This window comes from Musa acuminata, chromosome BXJ2-6, assembly GCF_036884655.1.
Source record: "Musa acuminata AAA Group cultivar baxijiao chromosome BXJ2-6, Cavendish_Baxijiao_AAA, whole genome shotgun sequence".
Taxonomy (NCBI): Eukaryota; Viridiplantae; Streptophyta; class Magnoliopsida; order Zingiberales; family Musaceae; genus Musa; species Musa acuminata.
In genome coordinates this window covers 37,739,119-37,754,666 of record NC_088343.1, presented here as the reverse complement: position 1 = coordinate 37,754,666, position 15,548 = coordinate 37,739,119, and the positions used below count along the sequence as shown (strand labels likewise).

At 47.0% G+C, this 15,548-nt stretch overlaps 4 protein-coding genes across 4 annotated transcripts; 1 reads left to right on the top strand and 3 right to left on the bottom strand.

Annotated features, from left to right (window-relative positions):
- Positions 1 to 4,051: 4,051 nt before the first annotated feature.
- On the bottom strand, positions 4,052 to 5,145 carry LOC103989794 (early nodulin-like protein 3). Its single transcript, XM_009408743.3, has 2 exons — positions 4,849 to 5,145; positions 4,052 to 4,740 (listed from the first exon to the last, which is right to left on the bottom strand). Exons 1-2 carry the CDS (start codon positions 5,030 to 5,032, stop codon positions 4,190 to 4,192), a joined length of 735 nt encoding a protein of 244 aa, XP_009407018.2. The 5' UTR covers positions 5,033 to 5,145; the 3' UTR covers positions 4,052 to 4,189.
- A 2,037-nt stretch (positions 5,146 to 7,182) lies between these two features.
- On the top strand, positions 7,183 to 8,302 carry LOC135613634 (protodermal factor 1-like). The gene is made up of 3 exons (XM_065110664.1): positions 7,183 to 7,356; positions 7,444 to 7,705; positions 7,793 to 8,302. Exons 1-3 carry the CDS (start codon positions 7,200 to 7,202, stop codon positions 8,118 to 8,120), a joined length of 747 nt encoding a protein of 248 aa, XP_064966736.1. The 5' UTR covers positions 7,183 to 7,199; the 3' UTR covers positions 8,121 to 8,302.
- An 806-nt stretch (positions 8,303 to 9,108) lies between these two features.
- Positions 9,109 to 10,118, bottom strand: LOC135613633 (protein S40-1-like). Its single transcript, XM_065110663.1, has one exon. The coding sequence runs from the start codon at positions 10,090 to 10,092 to the stop codon at positions 9,709 to 9,711; it is 384 nt and encodes a 127-aa protein (XP_064966735.1). The 5' UTR covers positions 10,093 to 10,118; the 3' UTR covers positions 9,109 to 9,708.
- A 1,644-nt stretch (positions 10,119 to 11,762) lies between these two features.
- LOC103989792 (subtilisin-like protease SBT5.6) lies at positions 11,763 to 15,179 on the bottom strand. Its single transcript, XM_065110948.1, has 9 exons — positions 15,076 to 15,179; positions 14,879 to 14,976; positions 14,620 to 14,790; positions 14,353 to 14,464; positions 13,601 to 14,165; positions 13,421 to 13,521; positions 12,993 to 13,350; positions 12,713 to 12,926; positions 11,763 to 12,645 (listed from the first exon to the last, which is right to left on the bottom strand). Exons 1-9 carry the CDS (start codon positions 15,177 to 15,179, stop codon positions 12,116 to 12,118), a joined length of 2,253 nt encoding a protein of 750 aa, XP_064967020.1. The 3' UTR covers positions 11,763 to 12,115.
- Between the last annotated feature and the right edge of the window lie 369 nt (positions 15,180 to 15,548).

Genomic DNA, 15,548 nt, shown 5'->3' with positions numbered 1-15,548 from the left:
TTTGCCTATATCATGATCTTCTAGCATAAAGACCATAAGAAGCTTACATTGATATTTGATGGGGAGAATATTATCAATCAATCATTATTCAACGCATGACCGACATGTGGTGTTTAGACTAAAAGAAGGAGATAGATACTACCCTCATTCGTCTATCCATATGAACAAGGGTCCAAGATAGACATTTATATACTACCTCTGCCCCTATTGCCCACATGGAGAAAAGGTAAGTGAAGATTGTTAGAAGTGGTTGAGGGCTGCTTTCCCGCAAGATATTTCATGTAATATTTTATCTCTTTACGATCGGATATAAAAACTTATTTTAGTGTAATTATCAAGGGGAGATCACTTTTTACTACTCATCATCATACTCACTTGTTTCGGGTTATTAACTTAGGTGTTGAAAGGATCGGATTGAGAAACCTCTTTCGATTTCGGTCTTCATATAGGTGGCACCTTGAAAGCTTAATATTTCCACTTTAAAAATATCTCGGACAATCCTATGCCTATAAGTTAAAACCATGTCGAGCTGACCAGGATATTAATGATATTTTTCTCATTTTTAAAGCTAGAAAGAGGACCCAATATCATAAGAACATCCATCCACTGATCCTCTTAATGAATGCTAAGTAAAGATGCTTTACCCCCAACCCAAAGTACTTTCACCTAAGGGGGACAGACACTGATGAAATACTAACACATATTTAATGAATCGAGTCTCTCACACCTAGGAATGACTTCGAGCTACTTACTCGCCCCTATCGATGTGTTCTTAAATCTCACTCAACAAGTACATATGCTAACATGCATGATATAGGTCGTCCCTCTACTTTTACTCCAATTGTCCTAATAGATGGTGCCACCAACTCATCGTAGCCCTTGACTCCACTGTCATTGACATATGACGTGATGCCAATATCCCAAGAGCACCACCTAAGGCCTATCGAATCATGAACTGAGGGGGCACTTCGATCACCAACCATGAAATTCAGCATACCGTACCACCCTTAGTTAGCCCCACTTAAATTTAGGGCATAGTCATTGAACTCCACAAAGGACTCCTTACATATCCAACCATACTCAATAGACCAACGTTTGGAGGAGATATGATCAGAGCTCTAGTAGTCAAAAGGGGAAATGCTGGTCAACCCCAGCTCAGGTCAATTGTTGTTCATCCAAAAAAATCCAAGAGGAATCGATTCCAGTGAGTATTTATCTCCCAGATTTAGAGGTATTTGATGGTAATGTCGATCTAATAGAGCGCATTATAGTTTTTTGTACCTAAATATCTCTGTATGGTACCATGAATGCTCTAATATGTTGCACCTTCTTAATCATATTAAGAAGCCTAACATAATAATGGTGCTTAAAGTCGCTTTCCATATGCTCTTTTACTTAGTTGGCGAGAGAGTTCGAACTTCATTTTCTTGAAAATATATGCCCTTGGCCTTCGACGATAACCCTCCTCAAACTTAAGCAGGGGAGGAAGATGCTCGCAAACTTTGTTATTTGGTTCATGAATAAGATTCAAGACGTAGGAGATGCTAATCTATCACTTATGATATAAACTTTCATGATAGGGCTAAAGCCCTCTCATCTCTTTTAGTTGTTGATAAAGAAACTACTGGTGATTGTCCTTGAGACACTTTAAAGTGTCAATCAATATATTATTATCAAGGTAATAGTCTTGAGTAACATTAAAAGTTATGCAAGAGTCCAAAGTATGAGCATCCACAATCAGCCTTGACCTTGAGATCACATTAGTGGAGGAGAAATGAATGACCTTAGCTACCTCGCCCCAGGTTCGAGCTGACCCTCTTAAATATGATTATAATTAATTTTTTTCTCTAAATAAAAGAGAAAGGGCTCTACACGACCCTCACCAAATGAAGACTTCATTGACGAGAAGAGACATGTCTAAATACTATTGGCTCCATCGAGATTATGTTTGCGACACTAAAAATTATTGTGACTTGAAAGAACAAATTGAAGAGCTCATATGTTAGGGAGACCTCAGGTGGTTCATTCAAAAGTACCGAGAACCCTCACCCCGACCTCAGGGGCTAGTGGAGAGGTAAAATAATATCATCATTAGTAGACCTACCTCAAGGGTAGACAACTTCGTGACCCGTAAGGCTTATGCCCATGCTACCATTGAAAAATATCCGAGGATTGAGGTCAACTCGAAAATAACTTTTAAGGAGGAAGAGACAAAGTACCTTGACTTAAATCATAATGATGCCTTAATGGTCTCTATGAGGATGATCAAAGTTTGGATGAAGAGGGTCATTATCAACACACTCTGACCTCTACATGGCGCATGTGTTAAATAAGTTGACAGCTGCACTTTAGAACCTCTCAGAAAGAGTTTTTGAAGCCATATTAGGGATGAGAGGGGGAAAAATGATAGGAAAAATATCGTTGACTAATCATCATCTGACATAAAGCCTCAACGTGATACTTAGACTAGAAGAAGGGGATAGATGTTGCCCCCCACTTATCTGTACACATAGATAATGGTCCAAAACAGATAATTATATACTACCTCGACCCCTATCACCCATGAGGAGAAAAGGCTATCTAAAAGTTTTATAAATGATTAAAAATTATCTTTCTATAAAATATTTTATAGAATATTTTATCATTATATAATTGGGTATAAAAGTTTATTTTTGACATTATCGGGATCGCAGAGTTGTCTTCTGGAGGGGACACACAGTAAACCATCGGTCTATAGAACTCCAACCACAAACTGCGAGGCATAAAAGACTGGTTTTAATGAGAGAGAGAGAGAGAGAGAGAGAGGGTTTATGATACGTCTCGCGCGCTTAGAAGGAGGAGAGATCAATAAGACTAAAAAGCAACGAAACAGTGGAGGCAGCAAAGGAAAGCTATGGAAGACGCTCTTCACTTCTTCATTAGTACGAAGAGAGATGATGACGACAGTTTAAAGCTCGAGGCCTACGGTTTTCTATGCTGTAGAATTGGATCAAACACTCCAAAACATTATTAAGCGGGTCTCCTCTCATTCTTCTCCATTGTCGACTCTGTTCTGCTAGTTGGAACAGTTGTCACTTGATGGTGAGCAGAAATGGGATTTGTAGTCCAAAGGTTCAAATCCGTGTCTTGCTGCCGCCAAATCAATGGAAGCCATGACACGGGACCGAGGTGGGCGAGGAGCTCAGGAAGCACTTCCGATCCGGGAAGAAAACGGACAGACAAAAGAACCAAGGCGTGCGCGGTGTCGGATTCGAACAAGACGCATGAGCTCCTCCCTGCTGCTGCCACTGCTGCATGCGATTTAGACGGGTCGAGATGACACGTCGTTTCATCTCATTTAAACCAAAAAGAAAAACAATAGAATTCCATGAATTCCTACTCTGCCCTTTCATCTCATTCCTTTGCAACGCAGAGGAAAAGAAATCCTTCCTATATCCTGTCACCAGCTTGCCACTAAAAGGTTGGAGAGTCGCAGTATTGCAAGAGTCAGTGAGTTTTCCTAATCCATTAAGCTGGTGACATGTTACACTAATTCATTTCAATTCAATGATAACAAATGAGCAAACTTAATACATGCTTTATTTATAAATACAGTGTTTTGATCATCAGTGCAAGTCATAGGATTCGTTGTGGGCTACAAACGTGCACGAGAGTAGAATGTGGTCCGATGGTAGCACAGTTATGCATGTAATGCTGCAGATGATTCGCTACTAAAAGTGGGTGCGCGGCACGAAATTTTGGAAGGGCACATGCAATTACATAGCCCCACAAATATACCTTTTCCAGACTACCACCTGACATGTGCATTGCGCCGAGGAAATAGGGAAAGAGAGTCGTGCAGTACTCGAAACCCATTCTTCCTCTAATTGAACTGAGCCTGCAGTGTGTGTTCCTAAATGCTAACTGGACCCCGCAGTGGTTGCGTCTGCTCACCATCCGAGTGGGTCGGACGCAGGAATGAAATGAATGCCATGGACTCGTCAGTCGCATTTCACGATGCGAAGAAACGGAAACAGTTATCGTCATCCGATCAACGATCATATATGCTCGCACAACGGAATAAGAGTTGGATGAAACTGTAACCTTCTTCATCCATCTCCATAGGATTCCACCATTACAACTGACTAACAAGCAAAGTAGATCCAAAGCTATGCATCGTGCTGGGTGTACATGAACAGCCGCACGGGCATTAGGCGAGGAAGGACGCACCGAGCATCACGAGCACTATCAGTACCGTGGGCATCTTGAACGCGTTCGAGGAGGAGGAGGAGGTACTGTCGGCGGCTGGTCCGGAGGGAGCTGGCGCCGGAGCGAACCCACCGCGTTCGGAAGAAGTCGGAGGAGGGGACCCTGCAGCGGGAGCTGTGGATGGTGGTGAAGCAGGGGCGTGTGCTGATGGCGGCGGGGTCGGAGGACGGGTGCTGGGCTTTGGGGATGAAGCGGAAGGGGAAGGAGAAGCGGCCGGAGTTGGCGATGGAGGGATGTGTGGTGGTGAAGCAGGAGAGGGAACAGAGGGCTCGGAAGGAGGCTGTCTCACAGCCATGACGACCACCACCAGCTTCTGGCCCTGGCTGCACTTTCCTGGCGCGCCGCTGATGAAGTAGAAAGGTCCCGACCGATCGATCTTGAACACGGAATCGCCTCCATCAAGCTTCTGGATCGGTTTGCTCACGTCGCACGCATCATAATCCTGCTTCGTCACCACCAGAACCGAGTCACTCCCTTTCTTGTACCTGAACACTGCAGCACAGCACAGCCCCGCCCCGCCATCCAAACGTCAAACCCACAAACAAACTATGACGACGCCATAAATCAACAACAATAACAGATGGATAGATCGGCACATACCGATGGTGTCATTGACCTGAAACCTATTCCTCCCGGCCCAATCATGGTAACTCTCAGAAGGATGCAGCACCCAGCCATCCCTCCCTCCAGCATAGAAGACGTAAGCCCCAGTCGAATCCACCAACAACCCCAACAAAACCTCAGCTACGAGGAGCCAACCAACGAAGCCTTTAGAAGCCTCCATATCTCTGTGCCTTCTCCTTGCCCTAACAAAGACCAGAAGAATCGTTACACCCAAGAGGAACAGAGAGGAAGAAGCGGAAGAAGACGACAAAGGAGAGCAGCGGTTTAGGATGTGGAATCGGAAGCTATAGTACCAGAGAGCGCTGGCGGTCGAGACATAAATAGGAATGGATCGTAGGGTTACCGTTGAGCTACTGCTTCCGTTTCGTTTCTGTGATGCGTGTCGCGAGGGCGTCATTGGCGGCCACGTGGAGGCTTTGGGTGCCTTCGATCCGAGCTCGAATCGAACTCAAGACGGAAGCTGACACGAGTCCATTTCCTTTGCATGGAAATAATTCTTTCCCGGCATACATTTACTACTTATTTAATTGCATTTTCTTTTTTTACAGTGTAACTGGCAAATCAAGATTTATTTTTAAGGCAAGAATTTATTGTAATAATAATAATAATCAAGGTTTTATGTGAGAGCATAGCAGGCGTTATTTCATTGATTTAGGACCGTATCGATATAAACATAGCAAACTGCACATATGTCCTTTCCTTGGCACGATTTATAAGGTTTTTAATTAGAAAGCACGGAATCATAATGATTTGACATTTTGGCCCAAGTGGTCCAAGTCAACGCATTTGACATTTTAGCCCAAAACATGGTCGAACCCGACCCAACATCCATAGGCTTGACATGGCAGAGCGTCCTCTCTACTGATGAGAACAACGAATCATCGATATACTTTAAAGTAATGAGATACCGAAGTACGTACAGCATTTATAAAGGTCAAAGTTATGAAAGATGATGAGGATAGTAATAAAACTCGGCTGACGTCAGATGACGCCTCACGCAACAGCACCTGATCAATGCAGATCGGAACACCGACCGAGACGCATTAACATTCTGTAAAAACTCAATTCTTTACGCCACGCCAACACAAAGTTAGACGCTACCAGCTTGCCCCTACAAGCGGACAGCTCAGGAAGCAGTAAGCTTCCCTATAAATATCCTCTCGGTCATCAAAAAGAGGGGGGGAGACATACACACAAAAAATACTTCTTCATCTGAAACCGCCTTCACATCTGCTAACTTGATTGTCGGAGGGGTCGGGCCGAGCGCCTCGGCTCTACCTTTGTGCAAATGCGAAGCCGAAGGTCCCCTCCAGAGGCGCGGGCGAGGAGTTCCTGCCCAGAGGAGACAGCTACATCGTCCCGATCGGACACCGCATCCGATCGCCTCAGCGGGCTCGAGAAACGCCCCAGGGAGATCCCCGGCGTCCAGACCCGAACCGAGCCGCGTCGACCCCGAGGCCACAGCTCAAAGTTGTTTCACACATGTTACGTACAACTATTTTTAACAGAGATGGATTGATGTGATGAAGTATTTATATTAAAAACAGTTCGTTCTTTCTTCTCTGATATTCTGACCTTCGTGATTTGATTCAAGTAGAAGTTTCCTGAAAACAAATTAAGGAGATACCAGTCCCTATTAATTCGGAGTTCATTAGATCTGACAGAGAAGTAAATTATTAGTACTCTGACTGCACATTTATCTGCTACTGCGAATTAAAGCTGGCATGTCCTATAGTCTATCCATAACCACAGTGCTACAGGTTGATCATCAGCGGCACAAGGAGTATCCTTAAGCTTCTGTTCTCAGAGAAAGGCTGTGAGAGTTTTAAGGGTAAATCCAGTAAGTTTTGGATGATGGAAATGAGAACTTATGCAGGGAAGACCCCTCTCTTTCTGCTCCTGTAGTCCAAGATCTGATACAAGAAAGCTGAGACGACACCACCAAGAGGCAACACAGGTAGGTGACTTCATAATTCAAACATTTAAGGAGGCGTCACGCTGTCTTCATTAACTCCCGATTGATGGCGCATACGGTGACACAGATACTGAAATTAAATGGCCACACGGCATTCTGTTCGCCATCGAAAGCTGGGTATAAATGTAGCAATGTCTTTGTAAGAGAAGATGTTGTTCCCAAGCCAAATCCTGTTCGCAACAATGTGTTTGGGTGCTTAAATGCACTCTGCTGCACTGCACCAACTATCCGCTATTCTCATCTGACTGTATTCATTTCCATAGGCGATGCTACATTCTCCTGTGTATAAATGGGCACTCGAGCCTCCTCCTACTCGCCACTGTGATTTCGTTGGAGCTGGGTTCAGTAGAGCATGGGGAGCGAGAAGAAAATGAAGGCTCTTGTGATGTGGTTTCTATTGATATGGTATGTTTCTCAGCAAGCTGTCATCACTCCGGCAATGAATAGGAGCCTCGAAGGTGGCACAGCTGACGAGAAGAACTACTACCCTCCTGACCCTCACGGAGGGAGTAAGCGTCTCTTTCGCATGTTGTACGAATCCATGGAAGCTATGTCTTGCATGCTACATCAAACGCTTGTTGATTTGCGTGGTGCAGATTCGAATGGGACTCCATGCACGACGCCGCCGTCGACGCATGGTTCGCCGCCGTCGACGCATGGTACGCCACTACCTCCGTCTCCTGGTGGTGGTGGTGGTGGTGGTGGTGGTCACTACAACCCACCTTCCACACCGGCCATCACCACCCCTCTCTCTCCTCCGGTGCCTCTCGCCCCGCCTGCACCGCCATACCAAGTGATCCCCACTCCTCCGGCGACGCCCATGGACCCCGATCCCAACACCCCACCCTTCTCTTGCGAGTACGCCGTCGATACCTCACCCTAGTCGCTTTAGCACACATTTTACTCTCGGACTTCTTCCATCATGTTGTCTCACCTGCTGTGCAGCTACTGGAGAACTCATCCTACAGCGATCTGGGCTTTGCTCGGGTTCTGGTGCCCTCTCAGCCAAATCTTCGGCATGCCGGCCGCCTCATTCTTCGGGAGCAACCCCAGTTTAGTAGAGGCAATGTCGGACGCACGCTCCGACGGGATCGGAGCTCTGTACCGAGAGGGGACGGCGTCGTTCCTCAACTCGCTGGTGGACAGAGACTTCTTCTTCACCACGCAGCAAGTGAGGGATGCAGTCAACGCCGCGGTTGTCTCAGACGAGGCCGCCCCCGCCCAAGCCGAGCTCTTCAAGAAGGCCAACAAGGGCCACCTCAAGCACCATTAGACTACTCGCATCACGTTCCATGGTCTCATTTGTGTACTAGTTAGTCATCTTCCTCGTTGTTTCATGTGCGCCTGCAATTTTCGTCTTTCTCGTTCGTTGCAGTAATCTTTGGTTATGAGTTCTTCAGGTTTACCATGTCATGCCTGTGTTTCTTCACGGAGTTAATCTCTACTTATTATTAAGTGCAACTATTTGTGATGGCTAAAGTTTGACCATATAAATCCGGTCAGCGTCCTGTGTGATCTACGAGTACGCACTTGGGCTTGTCAATTGAATCCAAGCGGTGCCCACCGTATCAAGTAATAATGAACGGTCCTTGTTGTGTCACGCATTCAATTCCACGAGTCAGATCGTACAATCGATGTTCTTAAGACTGAACCGGAATCGAACCGGATCGACACCATAAAACAATGCAGGAAAAATCTAGTAGGGCAGAACAATACATAAGACTTTTCGTATCCATTTCCCTCAAAGTCTTCACGAAGACTTTCGATGATGCCTTTGTCCCTTCAGCTTCCGTCAACACCTTATCCGCTAATTTTGAGATGCTTCGGGCCGTCCCCACAGAATCTTAGTGGTCTCTGATTTCTGCATGAATTATGAGTTTGGATTATCTGTTTCTTTTAGCATTGGAGGAGTAGATTCGTAGAAACGTTCAAACTACGAACTCGAATTGTGACTGCACGTAGATCAACAAGTCAGGCTGAGCAATTACTTCCATACGGAACAAGTAACGTTACAGCCGAATCCCATGGGGGAAAAGAGATTGTATGAAGTCAAACCTTGTGAAGGATATTCGAAACTGCTTAGAGAAGAGTATACCATATGTCATCTTAGCTTTGTCTCAGTCCGCATTCTGAAACTTATCTGATTCATTAGCAAATTATTACTGCTGCATCATCGCTGTTAGATTCTTTGACTCGGTCTAGATTTCATCATGTCCACGACACCCAAACCGGAAGCCGTAGGCTTCCCTGATAAGATTTAGACGAATAAACATGTGACCAAAATATTAAACTCTTTTAGATCACGACAATATCCATAACTGTGACCTGGAGCTGAGTGTAGCAGATGACGTATTACTCGACCCGTGTGGTGCCGACGCAGCGTTTGCAGTGGTTTCTTAAGTTTGCCGATGACTTCGATTCATCTGTCGCGTGCGGTAAACGAGTCCATTGTTTGTGAACGAAGATAATTTACTTGGTGGACGCGATCGTTAGCTTTAGAACTCATGAACCGCATGCTCGCATCAGTACGTCCATCCTCCAAAGTTTTCACATATAATGCAAGAGCACCTGATCAGAGTTTTCCTTCAAAAGACGCATCACCTGCAATCCGGCACACAATCTTGTGGACTATGAACAACATACGTGGTTTCGTGTCAAAATCTCATGTTGCACTTGCTCACGATTCTGCATGACAATCCTCAAAGTCAACTCTCTCTCTCTCTTTCTCTCTGGCTTTTTCTGAGGGTTATAATATATCTAAACAATTTTGAAGTAATAAACAAATCCTAGGAAGAACAAGCTCGGCTCGGTGTAATCACAGAATGAAGGGAGGAAAAAAGAGCTTCTTGATCAGACATGTATCATCTCTCCAGGAATCCAGTCATCCGCAGGATGGAGTTCCGGACTTGGCTGAGATCCCGTCCCTTGAGCGTCCTGCCGATGCCGACGCACATCGAGAAGGCCATCTTATCCGCAACCCTCCGGGCCACAATGAGGTGTGGCGGAATCGTATCGCTTTTCCTGCCGCCCTCGTTATCATCACTATCGTCGTCGTCGTCGTCACAGTTTGCAGCGTAGGCGAAGCCCGGCGTCCAAGAATGAACAGCTCGAGGCCTGGAAGGGATCCTGACGGGGCTGGACGCCTTCCGGTGAGCTCCGAGTCCGGCGTGCCACTCCTCGGTATCCTCGTCTCCGTCTCGATCGCGGTCGGGCCACAATACATCAGCCTCTTGGAATTCTTCCATCCGCTCTATCGGTGAATTCTTGGGAGACGAAGCTGCAGAGACTCTCTTATAGAAAGAGGGAAGGATTTAGCGTAGGGAGTCCGCAGCTGGTGCACTGCCGCGTGGCTCCAGCTAGACCATGCGGACCCACCACCACGTTAAAATTGTTGAACTCGCTAGGAATCTTACCATTGGACGTCTTCGACAAAGAAAGCTGCTATTATTGGCTTGGCATGATGTGCGAACTTGAAGTCATGGCTTCAATGTACGTGGGTGTGGATTAGGTTTGGTGGCCGTCATGGAATTAGGTTGAAAACCACGTTCAGCTGAACTCGTCGATCCGGATGACGATGACGCCCGGTGGTTTTGTTTATATCACTACACTCCAATTCCGAGGCATACTTTTGGATGCTAAAAAGAACAAGTCTTCTTTCTACAGAAGAAAGCGTACAAAATAGCAGGTGATCTACCGGCCACGACCTCCCGTAACAATATAAGCCGAGAGCTTGCACTTCAAGGTAGACCAGCATGAACTCTTCTGCAATTATATGAACATCAAGAATCTGCAGCTGACCGCTAATTACTTTAATATTTGTTGTGAGATTATTTTTCTCTCTTTTGCTTCCAATTGCAACTGGATGAGCGCTTGTGTGCATGAAGAAATCTCTCAGATGTGGGGGACAAGGAATCTTGATCCGCGTTTCCCTCACTCCCAACCATGGCCTGTTTGATCTCACATCTAGCAATCCAAGCAACGGCAAGTCACAGTTCTTTTCCCTCTCTGAACGCCTCCATGAAGCCCGTCGATGAAACCTTGCACGGTGGCAGTCTGTAGCCTGCAAAACGCCAGCTGCCTGTTTCTTGTCTCCTCGTCATTCCCTCGAGCAAGGTCTTGACATTCGAGATACTGCATGCCTGCACGCACACGCCATTAAGCTTACAAGGAAAGAGACCTCGTTCACAATCATTGAGTTCTGGAGGGAGGGAATAACTTGGAATGTACTACGACATTCTCGGTTTTGGATCACAAAGACGATTGCATCTTTTGACTTCTAGAGAGAGATTTTTGTAGTAGCAGATGGTGATACCTTCAACCCGACTCATAAATAGGTGGAGACAGTGTGATCAGCCCTACTTAATTCATGGACGTTCCGTCATTGTCGATCGATTGTCGGACAAGTTATTTAGGGTTTGTCCATCTTCAATCAAGCGTTCCATTTCTCTACAAGCCACTCCTCGGGGGAAAAAGACACATCTGGCATCAAGCTGATGCTAAGGGAAAAGTCATAATAAGACACAGGTAAGTCATTTCGTTTGACTTTTTGGAGACACATTAGTCAATATGCATTCGATGTTCTTTAAATTTGTATTCTACTGCTTCTTTGTTTTCTGGAACAAATTTGTCTTTTAGGGTAATCATCTTAAATTAAATGTACACATAATGCCTTTTTATTATGCATATATTCTTATGAAGTATCAGAGAGAGAGAGAGTACATGAAATTGGTGCAACGATTTCAATGAATATTCTGATGTCGCATCTCATCGAGCGATCTGATACTTGCAGGAGTACTGCTCCAACAGCAGAGAAGATTACAAGAAGATAAACATGCAATGTACAATAAGGGAAACCGGTCGTTGACGAAACCATAATGCTATTCCGTCATTTTCAACACCTTTTATGAGGATAACCTCAGCTGGTTTTGGACTTTATTACTGAAGAAAGAAAAACAAGGAGAAAGAGAGACACAGAGAAAGATAGAAAGAAAGGGATAGTTATGAACTTCGCTGACCGTCCTGAGATGAGGTGAGACCATATCCTCTTTCTTTTCCATCTGGATAAGCTGCTTAGATTCTGCCGATCCAATGGTTTCGTTTCCTCTCATGATTGTTGATCATACCAAAATCAAACACGACTACGCCGAATTGACTTCAGCATTAATGTTAAAAAGTTGAAAAGGGACATTTGCAAGTCATTATCGAGTTCAAGAGAGATCTCCGTGTACGTGACACCAATCCATCACGAACAGCTGCAGCGAAGAAAGATCAAGCAAGGGACACCACGATTGGGCTTCGGACGACGTGGGTCCCGTCGGACCACGTATACGAACCAGCTACGTAGTCTCCGCTTGGTTTGTCCCTCCTCCCTCGCACCTTGAGCGTCACCGAGAAGCGCCTCCTCTCACCCGATCTCTTGAACCTCAATTTTTGTGGTGAGATGTGGACCGAGACACCGGTCGGCTCGGTGGCGGTAACTCGGTACCGGGCCGGGCATCGGCCCACATTGGTCACGGTTCTACGGACGGTGACGGAGCCGTTGAGATTGGAGACGGCGATCGACGGATAGTTGAGATCGGAAGTAGGTGGCGGGGTCTCAGGGCAGGGGAAGGAGGGGTCCATCTTTGCACCGATGCTGGAGCATGCAAAGAGCAGGTAGTCTTCGTAGCCGGCGTCGTAGACGAGGCCCGGGTCCGACGCATGGGTGGGTCGGATGTGACCCGAACCGTAGTCCATCGGCCCCGCAACTCGCCCTGATGCATCCGTCAGCGCCTCTCCTCGGGCGTTTTCCACAGTGGCTGCGAAGAAGGAAAGCCGATGGCTTAAATGAGAAGACAGGAAGAACGAGATCGCATGCGCGTGTACCAGTGGTCATCATGGCCGATCTAATGGCCGCCGAACTCCAATCGGGGTGCAGGGACTTGATCAGGGCCGCCACGGCCGACACATGGGGACACGACATCGACGTCCCCGAGGAAAGATCATACTTGACGCGACGGTGATCGTCCTCGAGCTTGGTGGGCGACGACGACTCACTCCATGCAGCCAGGATGTTCAACCCCGGCGCCGTGATGTCGGGCTGCGCGAGTCGCAAAGCTTTACTCGTTGCCCTCGATCATAACATCTCGAGCTCAATCGAAATTACCTTGAGAATGTTGGGCTCGACTCGATTCGGACCGCGGGACGAGAAGGCGGCCATGGCGGGCGCCGGCGTGACGCTCAAAACGGTCCTAGCCGAGCCTACCTTTGCGCTCGGCCTGCGGGTTGCGTCGATGTACTTAAGGATGGCTATTGCGTCGTCGGATGACACAGCGGTCCCCGGGAGGACGTGGGCGTCCACAGGGATCTCGTTGCCATTGGCGACCGCATTCCCCAGTATGATGGCCGCGCCACCCGCCCGCTTCACCTCCAATCCTTTGGCCACCCTTGACCCGCTCCCTCTCAAGCACAATACTACCTTTCCTCTCACCTTATCGCCATCAAGAGAATTGGGTAAACATTGCCTGTTCGATGTCAAGAATAAATTCAGTATAGAAGCTAACACATAGCTATATAAGGAAGCAAAAGACGTACCCAGAAATATTGCTCGGAGTGCCAGGAAGTACAGCATCGCGGGCATAAACGAAGGGGTAGAAGTCCGAGCTATTTAGCACATACGGCGTCACGGTTTGGCCCTGACGCAAGTTTATAAGCAGAGTGAGATCTCGATCTATGTCGCTCTGGATTGGTAGCAGGCGTGTATGAGCTGTATACCTTGATGGTCACTCCGTTCCCGAGTAGCACCAGCGAATCGAAAGCGCGGTCGATGCTGCTAGCGCCGACGGTGATCGTCCATGGCGCAAGGTTCGTCACGGTGGCCGGCCCCGGGCCATCGTTACCGGCGCTGCATACCACGACAATATCACGCTTCGCCGCGTGCAACGCGCCGATGGCCATGCTGTCCTGCGAGTAATCGGGCTGCTCTCCGGTCGCACCGATCGACATGCTGATCACGTGGACGCCGTCGGCGATGGCGTCGTCGAAGGCCGCGAGCATGTCGGCGTCGAAGCAGGTGTTCTCGATGTTGGGGTTGGGCCCGGGGATGGGCCAGCAGACTTTGTAGATGGCGAGGCGGGCGAGCGGGGCGCCGCCGGTGGCCGTTCCCCAAGCGAAACCGCCGAGGGCGGAGACGTTGCGGACCACCCGTCCGGCGACTGTGGAGGCGGTGTGCGTGCCGTGGCCGTCGTTGTCTCGTGGGGAGCGGTAGGCATAGGTTCTGTTCAGAGGTCCGTAGTAGTACTCATAGGACTTCACGTAGTACCGAGCTCCGATTATTTTGCTGCCATTAACGATATGCAACAGTAAAGATCATGACACGCATTATGGTGTACATGAATTCAGAAAGTAGATGACGACTAAATGATCGTAGGCATTTTATGCTTCTTTTAAGCGGAAATATTGACAGGCAAAGTCAAAACTCATCTCCAGAGAGAGAGAGAGAGAGAGAGAGAGATGAAAGAACTCACTTGTTGCAATGGGAAGAGTTGAAGGCATCTCCTTCTTGACAGATGCCCTTCCACCGTTTGGGGAAATGTCTTATCCCTCTGTCACTGAAACTTTGGGACTCCGGCCATATCCCTACCAAACCAAGCAGATCTTTCCATTGAGATCGTTACCATCTCATCGGATACGCAGTTAAGCCATCCGAACCCAATATGTAACGCATTATTGACTTTGATCATATAAGCAAGCAAAATTTGTGTTCCATATGACGAGAAAGTAAGAAAGCAAACCGGAATCCAACATGCCGACGATCACATTCTTCCCGCACTTTGCTTTCGAGCCTATTAAGTTCTTCTCCGAACCCTTCGATCCTTCTTCCTGCGTTATGAACTTCCATGACCTCGTCGTATGTGGAGACGACCTTCCTTCACTTGGGAAGGCTGAGACCACTTCATCCATCTCTGATGAACACGGTGAAGGTGAGAGACAAAGAAAACGAACGAACGATGAAAGGAAAATATATTACTGTACTCGTCGGCTCCTACTTACGGGACAGCTTTGTTGCTTCCTCCTCGGTGAGCAGTGCAGCAAAGCCATTGATGCTGTGCTTGTAGCTGTATAGTATAGCACCCGATGCCTCTTCTTCGCTGGTCAACCTCGAGAAGAGTTGAAATCCATCAAAGATTGAGATAGCAAGTGAAACAGCAGGAAATCATCAACCTGCAGATGCTACCATAAGTGGTTACCTGTTCTTGACAGAGAACAACAAGGAGTGGTGGCCCTCTAGGATTTCTTGAGGGGATTTAAGCCCCTTGTGCTCTCCTAGATACACAATGTAGATCTGTTCCATGGAAACAAACACGCGGCTTTGTTAAATCTCATCCAATTCCGATTTCTCGTATGCGTCATCATGAAACTATGAAGATAACAAAGATCCAAGAGAAATAAACAACGATCAAATCTCACCCGGCGTTGCTCATTGCAATAAGCAGTGAAGCAAAAGACACAGAAGAAGATAGGTAGAAGAATACTGCGAGATGCCGTCCTCATTCTTGTTCTCTCTTTCTCTCTCTCTCTCTCTCTCTCTCTCTCTCTCTCTATCTCTCTCTCTCTTGGAGTACGCTGGTGTGTCATATATAAGAGGGAGGGAATCGAGATGGGATGTTGTTGATCTCTGCTGGAATAAGCTACTTTTCTCTATGTATGGAAAAGGAAGAAG